Source organism: Neltuma alba, unplaced genomic scaffold (assembly GCF_004799145.2).
Source record: "Neltuma alba isolate B1F8T4 unplaced genomic scaffold, ASM479914v2 tig00011122_pilon, whole genome shotgun sequence".
NCBI lineage: Eukaryota > Viridiplantae > Streptophyta > Magnoliopsida > Fabales > Fabaceae > Neltuma > Neltuma alba.
Genome location: NW_021635859.1, coordinates 197,167 through 211,275, shown reverse-complemented (window position 1 = coordinate 211,275; position 14,109 = coordinate 197,167). Strand labels below are relative to the sequence as shown.

The following is a 14,109-nucleotide window of genomic DNA, read 5'->3' as shown; positions in this document are numbered from 1 at the left end:
ACGGGCGACGATTTGTTTCCCAAAGGCCGTCGAAAACGAACAAGGTATATGTTAAGTAGTGCTTAATAAATGCGTTTTTCGATGTGGAGTTCTTCCTTGAAGATCCTAGAAGCAGCGGCTTTATCCAGGTACCACACGATGTCTCCTTCTTCAGGTGAGATGAGTTTAGCAGGAAACACGCGTTGAGGAGCTTGTGGATCGTACTCGTCCTTGAGAGAATAATAGACTGCATTAGCTTTAGCAGAGCCAGCCACCACCATGGCGATGTTGGAGCTAGAATTGATGACCGGCAGAGTCAAAGTCAATCGCGTCTCGTTCCCGTCCTTGACGTGAGTCACCCATCTCTCTTTCTCCCCAAGAACCGGATGATCCGGGATCAGAGAACCCACGCGTCCATCTTCCTCCATGCCCAGCAACATCAGGTCGAATTTAGGAAGCCCTCTCCTGGATCTTGCCATCTCGTTTCTGGCAACCCAGTTTTGGAGGTTCTTCTCGTAACGTTCGGCTGCTTCTTGCGTAGCTGTTAGGTCGTAGTCGATCGTAACCACGTTTAAAGTCCCAGCTGTTCTTGCTACCTGGAGAATAATATTGAGTACTTGAACTAACCTTAGGTTCATGGAAAGAATAATGTAATTTTAATGCGTACCATGGAGAGAAACTCATCATAAACGAGCTTGTGGAGTAGCTCATTGGGCAGAAGTCGCCTTTTTAACTGGAACTCTGGCACGACCACTTCCTCTTCCACCCAAAAAAACTGCCACTTTGACCAATCTATCGTATTGATGTATGCAGGTTTCACCAACCTCCTGAGATTCCAAACTAACCATGCGTCAAAACTATATTCATTATTATTGGTCGTTTTTGTTATTAATGCAATATGACATAAAGCAAAACGCGGGGAGGAACCTGAGGAATCTGACGGAAGATGTATCGGCGAGAGCAACGGAGAAGGATCCCTTCTCTTGGATGTGTTTGTGAGAGAGTTGAACGATATCATGAGCCAGAGAGTCAAGAAGATGCTCCTGCGAGAAGACTTCCACGTTCTTCGTATAGCTCTTGTCCTCAGTCTGCAGTAATGCCTTCACTGTGCCGGAAAATCTCCTTTTGGATTTTAGGGTTTGGTGTTGGGATTTCGGTGCTGCTTGGGGTTGCAGCATCAGCGACGACGTGGTTTGGGACACTGAGTGTGACCTTTGGACACAGAAGGGCCTGTTCATTGAGACGCATGAAGAAGAAGAAGCGAGGAGAACAGTGGACAAGGCCATTTCTGTGAGGGTGTTGGATGAGAATAAGTAAGAATTGAGTTATAGCTCTGTGTGGTTTCTCATCACACAATGTGGCCCGTATTTATATGTCAGCATTATATTCTTGAATGTGGGTCTCAGAAGGAAAGGCCGAGAAGCAAATCGCATTCAAATCTTGGATTCTTTTGTCATAATCACAAGCAAACTTGATATGTTGAAACGTTGATGCATGCTTTATTAGTTCAATTCCTTAGACACATAGACTAAGAAAGGACGAGACATGATGACTTTTTTCAAGTTGAAGTTATGTTTAGCCTCCTTAAATTTCGAACACAGTCACTTAGTTTTATTGATATAGTCTCCAAAGACTAGGAATCTTTTCCAAATATAAGTTATGCTACCATATAAAATTAAGCAATAATAAAACGATATAGCGAAGAGTTGAATGAAACACTACATCGCAAGCTCAATTATTGACTACAATCGAATCAAATCAAATCACAGGATTATAAACAATAATTCATATTTTTAATTATTTTTTAAAATAATGTAACGTTGGAAGGGTATACTTATTTTTACTTTTTATCAAAATTATTTTTCGCAAAACCTTTGGAGACGTGAAGTCGTGACAGAGATGAATTCAGTAAAACAGGTTGACTAAGAAAGTTATTGAAAATATTTTTAAAAAATATCGCCCTGAAATTTTGCGAGACGTTATACCTAGGTTTTGAAAATTACGTCATACATAATTTTTCATCAAAATGTTCTCTATCAATCTCTCTTAATTTTTATAGAGACTTTTGTGGTTTTGAAATTAAAATTATACTATAGAAAATAATTTTAAAATTAAATGAATATTTTACTGAAAATTGATTAAAAACATAGGTCTTACTGAGCTGTAGGCCTCCTATTTTTCACAAAATTTGAGTTTAATTAATGTATTCTTTTAATCATTGAGACGAATCATTACATTCATAACTTTTATGATAGCATTGGTTAATAATACCAAGATCTTTAAAAGATTTATATGTTATAAATTAACATTATTGATTATTTAATAAACATAAACAGTCGGACAAAAGTAAACCGAAGGTACAGTGCGCGCCATTAAGGAACGACTCCTTTTGTAATACTCCTCCGGTCCTAATTATAAGACCCAATTGACTTATTTGAAGAGATTAAGGAAGTAAGTTAAGTTAGTTATTTATAATAAATAAGTGTTGTTATTCCTAAAATATCCTTGCTAATTAAGTATATTGGCTAAAACTATCATTATTAGAAGGATTATCTTAGAAAAAAAATGCATAAATATAAGAGAGAAAATGGATTGGGTCTTATAATAAGGACCGGAGGAGTAGTAAAGTTTTTACGCAAAAGAAAAAAAAAGGTAAGGTGGGATTCCTTTGTAATAGTAAAGCTTGAACTTTTCCAGTTTATAAAAATCTGTTGCAAGTTGGAACCCAATTGGAAGGGGAAAGATCTATTATACTCATCCAGTCATAAATATAAAATTTTTATACACACTAATATAAAAGTGTTATATTTAGGATCGGTGGATTAATTAAAATAGAGTATAAAAGTAACATGAATCTTCTTAACTTCATTAGTTTACTCGAGCTTTATATTGAACGAAGCGCAAAATTCAATTCACGTGGTATAATAGTGTAATTGTCCTGATGGCTAGATTGGACTGATTGTCGTGTGTATGTGAGATGATGAATCATCAATATATATATATATATATATATATATATTTATTTAAAAAAAAGAGTTGTAGCGAATGCGAGAAGCTTTTATACATAATAAAAATAAAAATGCTCACTTGTAAGTAGAGAAGAAATTGTCGAATTTCAACTACATTTTTGCCTATTTATAACTTTAGTTTGTGTGTATGTGTGTGTGTGTTTAGTTTAGCAAGAAATCTACTAAAGATCTAAAATTGACAAAAATGATATTAAAACTTAAAAAATTCACTTTCGTGGAAGAATTTCCAGCTAGGGCAGACATTTTTCAAAAGTTAATTACCATATCAAAATGTGTTTTCACATTAACAAACAAGTTTTTCAAAATTATCAATTTATGTACCTATAACAATGTGTAGCTTCCAAGTCAAGTGTAAGAATCATAACTTAACTAAGGGAAAACATTGTTAACATCTTTAGCAACATGTTTAGCCAATACCAAGTAAAATATATTTCTCCGGCTCTTTTATGTTACTGTACTACTCGCACAACTATGGATATAATAGGGCATCCTGCTTCTCATTTGGTAAGCACTACAGCAGAATGATTGATAAGATATATACTTATTCCCTTGAAAATGTTAAGCAAAAACATCTCGACCAATTAGGAATTGCACCTATACAAAAAAAAAAATCATTTTTATAACAGGATTTTGCAGCGGTTGTTGCGAGTTCAGTAAGATGTAAGACCAGCTAAATTTTTACATTGGTTTTATTGGTAGCCACTATGGAAAACAATTTCTATATAACGATTAACCCAGTAATCGGTAAAGATAGTTATTTAAATGATTGGATTTTAATTTAATCATTTTTTTTTTTTGTCTCCCCCAGTCTTTCGAATTTGGTTGGCAGGGTGCCCAAGGGTACTTGGTGCGGTCTGATTGGTCATTTCCACTCTTCGAGTGTCGAAAAAGCACCCCGCTCTATTCAATTTCACGCTTGGACCTGTGCTTTCATTTCCAATTCAATCTCATCTTCACAATTAGATTTGGAAGGCGGAACCTTATTGAACTAAAATGGTAAAGACATTGTTGAGAAAAAGATGGTGTGGGCCGTAAAACAACTTTTTTGCACTTAGTGTTTATTGAGAAGGCAGCATATGCCTGCCAAGTCACAAACCAAACAGCAAATTCATGACGAAAACAAAAGCAGAACATGTCATGGCTCTGCCACGACAGACGGCGACGGTTTATTTCTCAAAAGCCGTACGTCGACAATAATCCGACGAAAATCAAGAAGATATATTAATCAAGCAGTGGTGACTAATAAGGGCGTTTTTCGATACGGAGTTCTTCCTTGAAGATCCTGGAAGCAGCATCTTTATCCAGGTACCACACGATGTCTCCTTCTTCAGGTGCGATGAGTTTAGCAGGAAACACGCGTTGAGGAGCTTGTGGATCATATCGATCCATTAGAGAATGATAAACTGCATTGGCATTAGCAGAACCAGCCACCACCATGGCGATGTTGGAGCTAGAATTGATGACCGGCAGAGTCAAAGTCAATCGCGTCTCGTTCCCGTCCTTGACGTGAGTCACCCATCTCTCTTTCTCCCCAAGAACCGGATGATCCGGGATCAGAGAACCCACGCGTCCATCTTCCTCCATGCCCAGCAACATCAGGTCGAACTTAGGAAGCCCTCTCGAGGATTTTGCTATCTCGTTTCTGGCAACCCAGTACTGGAGGTTCTTCTCATAACGGTCGGCTGCTTCTTGCGTAGCTGTTAGGTCGTAGTCGATGGTAACCACGTTTAAAGCCCCAGCCGTTCGTGCTACCTGCAGAATACACACACACACACACACACATATTTATAGAGTACGCTAAGTAGCGATAGGTTTGTGGAAAGAATGAAAGTTGATAATACGTACCATAGTGAGAAACTCGTCGTAAACGAGCTTGTGGAGTATCTCGTTGGGCAGAAATCGCCTTTTTAACTGATACCCTGGCACGAACACTTCCTCTTCCACCCAAAAAAACTGCCACTTTGACCAGTCTATGGTATTGACGTATGCAGGTTTCAACAACCGCCTGAAAATCCAAACCATATGCATGTCAAACACACACACACATTCATTATTGGAGGTCGTTTAATTTTATTGATTGCAATATAACATAGAGCAAAATGCAGGGAGGGACCTGAGGAATCTGACAGAGGAGGTATCGGCAAGAGCAACGGAGAAAGATCCTTTCTCTCGGATGTAGTTGTTGGAGAGTTCAACGATATCATTAGCCAAAGAGTCAAGAAGATGCTCATGCGACAACACTTCCACGTTCTTCGTATAGTTTTTGTCCTCATTCTGCAGTAATGCCTTCACTGTGCCACACAATCTCCTTTTGGATTTCAGTGGTTGGTGTTGGGATTTCCGACTTCCTTGGGATGGCAGCATCAGCGACGACGTCGTTTGAGACGCTGAGTGTGACCTTTGGATACAGAAGGGCCTGTTAACTGGGACGCATGAAGGGGAAGAAGTGAGGAAAACAGCAGACAAGGCCATTTCTCTGAGAGTGGTGAATGATGCTAAGACTTGCGTTTTAGCTCTGAGTGGTTTCTCATCACGATGTTGGCCGTATTTATATGTCAATATTATGTTCTTTTATGGGTCTCAGAAGCAAAGGCCGTCAAGCAAAGCACATTCAAAGTTCAAATCTCGGATTCTTTTGTCAACATCACAAGCAACTTGATATGTTGATAGATTGATGCATGCTTTATTAGTTCGATACTTTAGACACAGCTAGAGTAGGAGGGGATCTGAGATCAGTCAGACTTTTTTCAAGTTGAAGCTACGTTTAGCCTCCCTCATATTTTGAACGCTCTCGCTTAATTTTATTATTGCCAGACCTAAACTATTGGTACAAAACATTAAAATAAAGGATGGGAACCGTGATGAATGCTATTGAAAAAAATTATTAAAAACATATTTAGTATAAGTAATTGCTCGTTACATGAGATTAGGCGAACCCATAGGGGTGGGACTAAGAAATATCATTTCTTCCCATGATATATATTCCCCAATCTCACATGCATGAGTTTGTTCAATCTTATGTAACAAACAATTTCTTAGGCTAAACACTCTTTGAATAGATTTTTTAAATCACAATCCATATCCCTACCTCTTATTTTCAATGCTTTGTATCAAATAGAACTTGTGAGTCTTTTCAAAATATGATTATATCATTAGTTATGCATGCTCAATTTAATTTTGGATTTTTTTAATTTTTCCTCTATCATTTCATTTAAAGTTATGATAAAATTATGACTACCATAAAATTAAGTAACATGACAAAACGAAATAGTGGAGGGTAATTGAGTGAAATACTCTCTATATATCGTACAAGCTGAGGCCAGTTGCTTCTAGTCAAATTAAATCATAGAATGATAGAAGATAAACAATAATCCAATATTTTTAATTACTTTATTAAAAGAAGTAATCTAACATTAGAAGGGTATATTTATACTTACTTTTAACTTATAAGTATTATGATTTTTTTGTAATGATAATGACATTTCATAAAGTTATCTATTAAATATTGACATAGATAATTTATCTGACAATTTTATGCAAAAGTAAATTTGGGTTTTAAGGTATCTTTGGGTTCAAACTGAAGCGGATTAAGTCGATGGAGACGTCAAAAATATCAAAACTCTTCTATTTCACCCAAATGCAGTATCAGAACTCAAATTTAAAACTTCTGATTAAATTCTCTATTATTAGTTAAACCAAGTTTTTGATAATAATGAATTACCTTTTTTTTTTCAAACAGTAAAGTGAGATTTGTCTGTAGGGTCTCGATTTTTAAAACCTAAAAATATGCGACAACATGTTATTGGAAGGGAACATATCTGCTATATAAAGTAGAAACCTAAAATAGAATATAAAAGTAATGCGAATCTCTTTACTTTATAAACGCAGTTGAGCATTGTATATTTAAGACAGCAGAAAATCCAACTCAGACGGTATAATAATTCAGCTGTCCTTGGAATTACATAGGCTTGTCGCAGAACCCATTTTAGTGCTTATCACAGTGATAAGCATCTATTTAAATTTAATATGAACAGCTGATATGTAATATTTTTGTTTTTTTAAAAATATTTTTCTTCAATAGATACATAATCCAGAATAAATGTAATCTTAATTGTGAGTTTTTTTAAAAAATAATTTTTTATTTAATAATTACTAATTGAAAATTTTAAATCTAAAACATTAAAACCATAGCTCAATGGTTTAGATGTCACCACAATAATGAGTATCATGGTACTCAATTGTGATAAGCACAAAAGCTAGTTCCTTATTATCCGCTATGCTGTGCTGCAGGTGGAGTGTCATGATTGTCGTGTTGTGATATTGAAGCATCAATATCAATAACATAGATTATTACTTAGCTTGGGTTTGGCTTGTGTAACCCCTGCCCTGGCTTGAAACCTATTAAAAAACTTATATTTTTTAAAAATTTTAAACATATATAAATCAATTTAAAATTATAACCACTCAATCCAAATTATTTAAAATGCAAACATAAAATATGAAACCAAATAAATGTTTTAATTGATTTTTCATTCAATTTAGAACGATATTCATCTATCATTCTACCTCTAGCACTGAAAATGGACTCAGATTGCAGTAAATCTGCATATCTCCATGTTTATATATGTGAGGTTCATTTGCAGAAAGGGGGGGAAAAAAAACAGTTATGTGGGCAACGAAATAATGATGTTTTGTAAATAGTTGATGTCATGAATAATCCTACCCCCCTCTTAAATTGAGTCTGGAAGCATATTTAAGCGTATAATACAACTCTAGAGATTTATTCTCCTTGCGTAAGTATTTTAAATGACAGAGACTGAATATCAAACAAAAAGAAACACAATGATTTTCTTCCACAAGTGGAACCTTTTCTTATTGCAATATAATTCTCTAATTCATTAGGCCTTTCAATATCAGCATCCTTCTTGTTAAAATTATTCTTGTCGTTGTTTTCAGTGTTCACCCGCAATAACAAAAACTAAATTTCTTCAAAACATTGAAAGGTCATTTGATGTTGCAACTCCCTTGTTTTAGTTCAATCAAAAACACGGTCAGGAAAGCTAATTTCTGATCCAACAGAATTGATTTAGAGTTTTGTTTTATTATTATTTTTTAAATAGGAGGAAACTTAGATGAATCAAATGGGAACCAAAAATAATAATAATAACAGGCCCAGGCCTTGTGACAGGCTTAATAAACTTATCAGAGAGTCTGCGCCTAACTTGATAAGGGGAACATGCTTTAAAAAAGGCCCGAGCCTGTACTTATTTTAAAATATGTCAGGTTAGGCCACATGTTCCTGACAGATTGTTTGGCCTGCTCCTATTCTTACTCACGACTTTATTTGTTAAGGATGGCATGAGAGGCTCTCCTAATTAACTCATTTAATTCTTTTTGGAAAATCCTCCAAAACAATGTCATAATCTTTTTAATTAATCAGTTTGGCAGCTCCATTCCATTTCATCTCCCTACTCCCAAACGCTACTTAGCACATCCGTGATAGTGCTGTCGTTGTCTGATTTTGTGGACCCACGTATTTCGCCAATATTCTTATATAGTGAGTACTGAGTACTCCATCGGTTTGATTGATGTAATACAGTAATTTTCATTAACATTCAATCATCTCGACATACAAAATACCGATTACAATATAACAGTAATAATGACACAACAAAATAACAAGTTCTTATTATTGGGAAAGCTAGTGTGCGTGCCGCTGCCAAGTGACATGACAGAGGCCAAACACCACATTCACTCCGAATGCAAAAAGCAGAACATGTCGTCCACCACCTGCGATGACAGACGACGTACGATTCTTTAATTTCTCAGAAGCTGCCGACAATATTCCGACCAGAACGCAGCAGATATGCTGATATTAGCTAGTTATTAACTAACTAATTGAGAGCGTTTGTCGATATGGACTTCTTCCTTGAAGAGCTTAGAAGCGGCAGCTTTATCCATGTACCACACCAGTTCACCTTCCTCAGGTGAGATCAGTTTAGCAGGAAGCTTGCGAGAATCTTGTTGATTATCGTGCTTGAAAGCAGAATAAACTGCATCAGAACTAGCAGAGCCAGCCACCACCATTGCTATGTTGGAACTTGAATTTATCACCGGCAGAGTCAGAGTCACTCGGATCGTTTCCTTCTCCCTGTCCTCCACAGAAGCCACCCATTTCTCTGTCTCGTCAAGAACTGGATGATCCGGCATCAGAGAACCCACACGTCCATTTGGTTCCAATCCCAGCAACATCAGATCGAATTTAGGAAGCTGGTTTTTGTTGGATTTTGCTATCTGGTTCTTGGAAACCCAGATTTCGAGTTTCTTCTGGTAACGATCCGCTGCTTCTTCCCGCTCTGATAGGTCGTAGTCAATGGTATTAACATTTAAAGTTCCGGCTGTTCGTGATACCTGAAGAACATTTATCAGTACGTTATATTTCAGGCATTAGAATGAATGAAATTATAAGGTGTAACGAAAGGAAGTTATCATATATTTACCATGGTGAGAAATTCGTCGTAAGCGAGCTTGTGGTTAATCTTTGCGACGACTTGATCGTTGGGCACAAGTCGCTTTTTTAACTGATCTGCTGGCACGAACACTTCTTCTTCCACCCAAAAGAACTGCCACTTCGACCAATCTATTGTATTGACATATGGAGGTTCCGCCAACTTCCTGAAAATCTCCGACCCCATATATACAAAATCACCACCACCACTACCACCACCAAACTATATTCATAATTAACTGGTAATTGATATCGCAACATAATTATAAAAAAAGAAGAAGAAAAGAGCAGTGACCTGAGGAATCTGACAGAAGAGTTATCAGACAGAGCAACTGAGAAGGATCCTTTCTCTTTGATGGATCTTTGGGAGAGTTCAGCGATATCACGAGCCAAAGACTCAAGAAGATGGTCCTCGGAGAAAATTTCCACGTTCTTAAAGCTCTTATCCTCCCTCTTGATTGCCTTCACTACTGTGCCAAACAATCTCCTACCGTTGGATTTCATCAGGGGTTGGTATTGAGATTTCTGTGAAGCTTGGCGTGGCATCATCAATGGCATCGTGGGGGACACTGCTGAAAGTGGCTTTGGGACACTCAAGGGCCTGGTTTGTGTTTGTGGAACGCATGAAGAAGAAGTGAGGAAGACAGTGGACAAAGCCATTCCACAGTGGACAATGAAATTAGCACTTTGCGTTAATTTCAGTTCGAGTGGTTTGTCATCACAACATCACCCGTATTTATATCTCAATTTTTATATTCTTTTCTCAGTCTAAGAAGTAAAGGCAAAGCACATTCAAATTTTGGATTCTTTGACTACCACCACAAGAAACTTGATATCCGCATTGTTTGATATGCTTTGATGAGACAATATCTACGACTTGCCCCACCATAAAGGCTTTTAGACTATGGCCGGTTCAAAATCTAGTTTAGTTTGTTTCGTGCCATTTATAGCGTATCATTGGAATGCTTCTAATTAGTTCGATCTTGAGAAATTGCAGGTGATGGGAGACGACGGAAGGAGAAGAAGAAGGGAAGGCGACGAAAACCATGAATCGGAGCCTTTAGATTGCTGAGCTCCTAGAGATTGAAGATGACTCAGCCTCTGTGATCAATGAATACTTTCTTAGTTAACTTACTTATTTATAATAAATAAATGTTATTTTTTTCAAAATATTCTTATTAATTAAGTGTATTGGTTATAATTACTATCATTACAAGAACTATCTTAGAAAAAAATAAATAAATATGAAAAAAAACAAATTAAATTGGAATCTTATATTAAAAATTAAAATAAAAATCAAATAAGCTCTTATATTAAAACTCATTTGAAATTGAAGACCGAGTTGAATTATCATAATTAATAATTATATGTTATATCAGACCTGGTTATCATGAGCACTATAGCTCATCAAGTTGAATTGAGATGAGCAATTTAAACCGTTCAGATTTAATATTTTTAAATAATTATATTAAAATAGAAAATTATTTTTTGAAAATATGATAGTTAAGAAATCATTTTTTATTTTATACTTATTAAAGTAATTATTTGAAAAAATAAAATAAAATCAAAATTAAATTCAAATCATTTAGATCTAACCTGATCATTTCAAATCTGATGAGTTTGGAATGCTCATCAAGAGTTATGAGCACCCAAACTCATTCCATGTTATATCCCATTTAAAAAAATTAAAAAAATACTTGTGGTGTGTTTTTAATAAAGTATTTCAAACAAAACAAGAATTTTGTATTATATAAGAAAAAATATCAAAAAAATTTTTTTGGAAAAAAACCATATTGGAGGTACCTATATTTTTTTTATCTTAAATTTAGTACCTATGTATTTTTTTCTCTTAATTAAATTATTTAAATTTATTTTTTAAATAACATTAACTCTTATAACTTTGTTCTACTAGTATTTTTAGTCTTTATGATGTTAATAGAACAAAATTAAAATTTTGATTAAAAGAAAAAAAATACATATGCACTAAACCAAAAATTGAAAAAAAAAATATAAGTACTCCAAAATATTTTTTTAAAATTTTTTCGCTTGTACCATATGAGTTGAAATATTTTCAACATAACTAAATTAGACATGAAATCATATAATTCTCATCCAGCCTCATAAAAATGCATTAGAGGCATGATCAAATCACCAAGAAAACCCATTCGTATCAATAAAAGTATTGTCACTATGAATCATATGTGGGCATGTCGCAACTTCATGTGAATGTGGGTTGTAAAGTAATTACATATTTAAAAGTATTTTCTAAAATTGCATTTAAACGATAATACCAAAACAAAAAATAGTTTGCAACAAAACAATTTCACATAAAGCGCAAAAGTAATTTAGTTTTTGTATAAAAAAATTAATTTGGATTATTTTTGAGCTAAAGATGTAAACATGTTAAATGAATTTTATAAAGTAGGTACTAAATAATTTGTGTTCCCAATCCAATCCAAATAGGCAAATAGATACTAAAACTAATTTTATAAAATTAATTCTATCCAATTGAGGGAAAATAATTTTTTTTGGCCATCGACAGTGAAAATAAAGTGAGATTATGGGATAAATGCATAAATAAATAAAATTACTTGTATATTCTGATTTTTTTGCCAACAAATACTTATGTATTCTGAAATTCTCTCGGAAAACCCTAATCAGAAACTACCCCTATATATTAAGAACCATCAGACGCGGAGAAACCTTATCCGCCAGAGGTAGGAGGCGCAAAGGAAATCGGCCGCCATGCAGATCTTCGTGAAAACCCTTACTGGCAAGACCATCACCCTCGAGGTCGAATCCAGTGATACCATTGACAATGTCAAAGCTAAGATTCAGGACAAAGAAGGCACGTTTCTTCGTCCTATGGTTGAATAATATAATCGATAATCAATTTTGCTCCCTATTATTAACCGTGGTTGTTCTTCTCGTCTAGGCATTCCACCGGACCAACAGAGGTTGATATTCGCCGGGAAGCAGCTGGAGGATGGCCGTACTCTTGCCGATTATAACATTCAGAAAGGTTAGTCTTACAGTTCACCTAGCCTTGGCTGTTTAGATGCTTTAAAAGCGGGGAAAAACATGTGGGGAAATTTGTAGTTGAAGCTGTCTGTTATTGTTCATTCAATCCCAACAAGAAAAACGAATAATCGTTTCAGTTGTCTCAAAAGGATTTGGATCATGGGATGTCCTGTTTTATGTCTCCCGCTGGTGTCTTTCTGGGAAAGACATATGAGAAGAGCATTGACAAGTTTGTTATTAGTCAGATTCGATTTAATCTATGGTGAGCCAACTGTGAATGTCGAAATTTTATTTAACTGGATGGTGTATGAAAACTAGATGTCATATACTTCTTTCAGCCCCCACTTGAATTATGAATTTTATCGGATCCTTCACATATTTTGCAGAGTCAACATTGCACCTTGTTTTGAGGCTTAGAGGTGGCATCATTGAGCCGTCATTGATGGCATTGGCCAGGAAATATAATCAGGACAAGATGATCTGCCGCAAGTAAGTTCACGCAGAATTGCTTTATGTTCATGTTAGGAACCCAAATTGTGAGTCGTTGCATGTGATTTGCCAAGAGGTAATCGGTCCCAACCATCAATATGTTGAATTTTAAATCTGTTTAAGCGACCTTATCTACTGAGTTTTGATTATGTTGCTTTTTGCTTCCTGTCTCTCTAGTTTAAGAGCAAGAAATTTTCAATGTCATTTAAAATGAATGTCATCATCAGCAACTTTCAAATTTTAGTGGGACTTCAGATTCTTCCTTTCAGACAATAATTCGAAATCATATGAAGTAGGATGTTCTAGGTGTAGTGGATTATTATATATGTTTCTTATGTTATCAGAATATTGTACTGCTTATGTTCAGTTACTGGATGAAAGACAGCTGGTCTGTTTGGCTTAGGGCTAAGGCCCGGCATAATTGAGTTTCATCATATGTTCATTCCTACGTCTTGGAAGATATTAGTGGCTTAATGCTTAGGTTAGATGAATTGGCTTCATACCTGTCAATAGTGTGATCATTGCTGTACTTTTGTTTCGCACGCTTGCTTGCAGGTGTTATGCTCGTTTACACCCTCGTGCGGTCAACTGCAGGAAAAAGAAGTGTGGACACAGCAACCAAGTATGCATTTTGTTGTTCTGTTTCTGTTAGTTACATTTTTGACCATTTATTATAATGTCGTTTCTTCTTGTAATCGTTATAGTTTAATCAGTGTGTTTATTTCTTAAATTGCAGCTGAGGCCAAAGAAGAAAATCAAGTAGACTGTTTCTTTCGCGAGTTATGCGGTGTTATCATGGATTTCGGCATTGGCCTTGGAGTCCTGATAGCTCTCTGGAGTGTTAGGGTTGTAGGTTCGTAGTTGAGCTACAAATATTTTTGGAATTGCACTGCCATAGTTTCTTATGATTTTGATCTTTTTCTGAGATGCATTCAAACGAATTATGTTTCCGTTTTATGTGATGATACCGTGCTTCTCTTACCATTGAAATTGGCCAGCGTCTTTGTTTTCCTTAGCATGTTTAAATTGTTGCTAGTTACCAGAAGATTGAAATTTTACAAGTCAACCTTCTTCGATTTGTGA

At 35.6% G+C, this 14,109-nt stretch overlaps 4 protein-coding genes across 4 annotated transcripts; 1 reads left to right on the top strand and 3 right to left on the bottom strand.

Moving 5' to 3' along the window:
• Window positions 1–62: 62 nt before the first annotated feature.
• On the bottom strand, window positions 63–1,265 carry LOC114761456 (probable 6-phosphogluconolactonase 1). Its single transcript, XM_028950823.1, has 3 exons — window positions 907–1,265; window positions 647–806; window positions 63–575 (listed from the first exon to the last, which is right to left on the bottom strand). Exons 1-3 carry the CDS (start codon window positions 1,263–1,265, stop codon window positions 63–65), a joined length of 1,032 nt encoding a protein of 343 aa, XP_028806656.1.
• A 2,779-nt stretch (window positions 1,266–4,044) lies between these two features.
• LOC114761479 (probable 6-phosphogluconolactonase 1) lies at window positions 4,045–5,428 on the bottom strand. Its single transcript, XM_028950848.1, has 3 exons — window positions 5,122–5,428; window positions 4,854–5,013; window positions 4,045–4,760 (listed from the first exon to the last, which is right to left on the bottom strand). The coding sequence occupies exons 1-3, from the start codon at window positions 5,370–5,372 to the stop codon at window positions 4,248–4,250; spliced, it is 924 nt and encodes a 307-aa protein (XP_028806681.1). The 5' UTR covers window positions 5,373–5,428; the 3' UTR covers window positions 4,045–4,247.
• Window positions 5,429–8,631: 3,203 nt separating this feature from the next.
• LOC114761477 (probable 6-phosphogluconolactonase 1) lies at window positions 8,632–10,192 on the bottom strand. Its single transcript, XM_028950847.1, has 3 exons — window positions 9,812–10,192; window positions 9,509–9,683; window positions 8,632–9,419 (listed from the first exon to the last, which is right to left on the bottom strand). The coding sequence occupies exons 1-3, from the start codon at window positions 10,174–10,176 to the stop codon at window positions 8,895–8,897; spliced, it is 1,065 nt and encodes a 354-aa protein (XP_028806680.1). The 5' UTR covers window positions 10,177–10,192; the 3' UTR covers window positions 8,632–8,894.
• A 2,020-nt stretch (window positions 10,193–12,212) lies between these two features.
• Window positions 12,213–14,044, top strand: LOC114761480 (ubiquitin-60S ribosomal protein L40). The gene is made up of 5 exons (XM_028950849.1): window positions 12,213–12,364; window positions 12,452–12,538; window positions 12,924–13,026; window positions 13,582–13,648; window positions 13,763–14,044. Exons 1-5 carry the CDS (start codon window positions 12,262–12,264, stop codon window positions 13,787–13,789), a joined length of 387 nt encoding a protein of 128 aa, XP_028806682.1. The 5' UTR covers window positions 12,213–12,261; the 3' UTR covers window positions 13,790–14,044.
• Window positions 14,045–14,109: the final 65 nt, after the last annotated feature.

Bases quoted from the DNA above. Each gene is read 5' to 3' on its own strand.
- LOC114761456 (XM_028950823.1), bottom strand. From the start codon at position 1,265: ATGGCCTTGTCCACTGTTCTCCTCGCTTCTTCTTCTTCATGCGTCTCA. The intron at 807-906 runs GTTCCTCCCCGC...TTGGAATCTCAG, and splicing joins TCTTCCGTCAGATTCCTCAG to GAGGTTGGTGAAACCTGCAT. The intron at 576-646 runs GTACGCATTAAA...ATTATTCTCCAG, and splicing joins ATGATGAGTTTCTCTCCATG to GTAGCAAGAACAGCTGGGAC.
- LOC114761479 (XM_028950848.1), bottom strand. From the start codon at position 5,372: ATGCTGCCATCCCAAGGAAGTCGGAAATCCCAACACCAACCACTGAAA. The intron at 5,014-5,121 runs GTCCCTCCCTGC...TTGGATTTTCAG, and splicing joins TCCTCTGTCAGATTCCTCAG to GCGGTTGTTGAAACCTGCAT. The intron at 4,761-4,853 runs GTACGTATTATC...TGTATTCTGCAG, and splicing joins ACGACGAGTTTCTCACTATG to GTAGCACGAACGGCTGGGGC.
- LOC114761477 (XM_028950847.1), bottom strand. From the start codon at position 10,176: ATGGCTTTGTCCACTGTCTTCCTCACTTCTTCTTCATGCGTTCCACAA. The intron at 9,684-9,811 runs GTCACTGCTCTT...GGAGATTTTCAG, and splicing joins TCTTCTGTCAGATTCCTCAG to GAAGTTGGCGGAACCTCCAT. The intron at 9,420-9,508 runs GTAAATATATGA...AATGTTCTTCAG, and splicing joins ACGACGAATTTCTCACCATG to GTATCACGAACAGCCGGAAC.
- LOC114761480 (XM_028950849.1), top strand. From the start codon at position 12,262: ATGCAGATCTTCGTGAAAACCCTTACTGGCAAGACCATCACCCTCGAG. The intron at 13,027-13,581 runs GTAAGTTCACGC...GCTTGCTTGCAG, and splicing joins GACAAGATGATCTGCCGCAA to GTGTTATGCTCGTTTACACC. The intron at 13,649-13,762 runs GTATGCATTTTG...CTTAAATTGCAG, and splicing joins AGTGTGGACACAGCAACCAA to CTGAGGCCAAAGAAGAAAAT.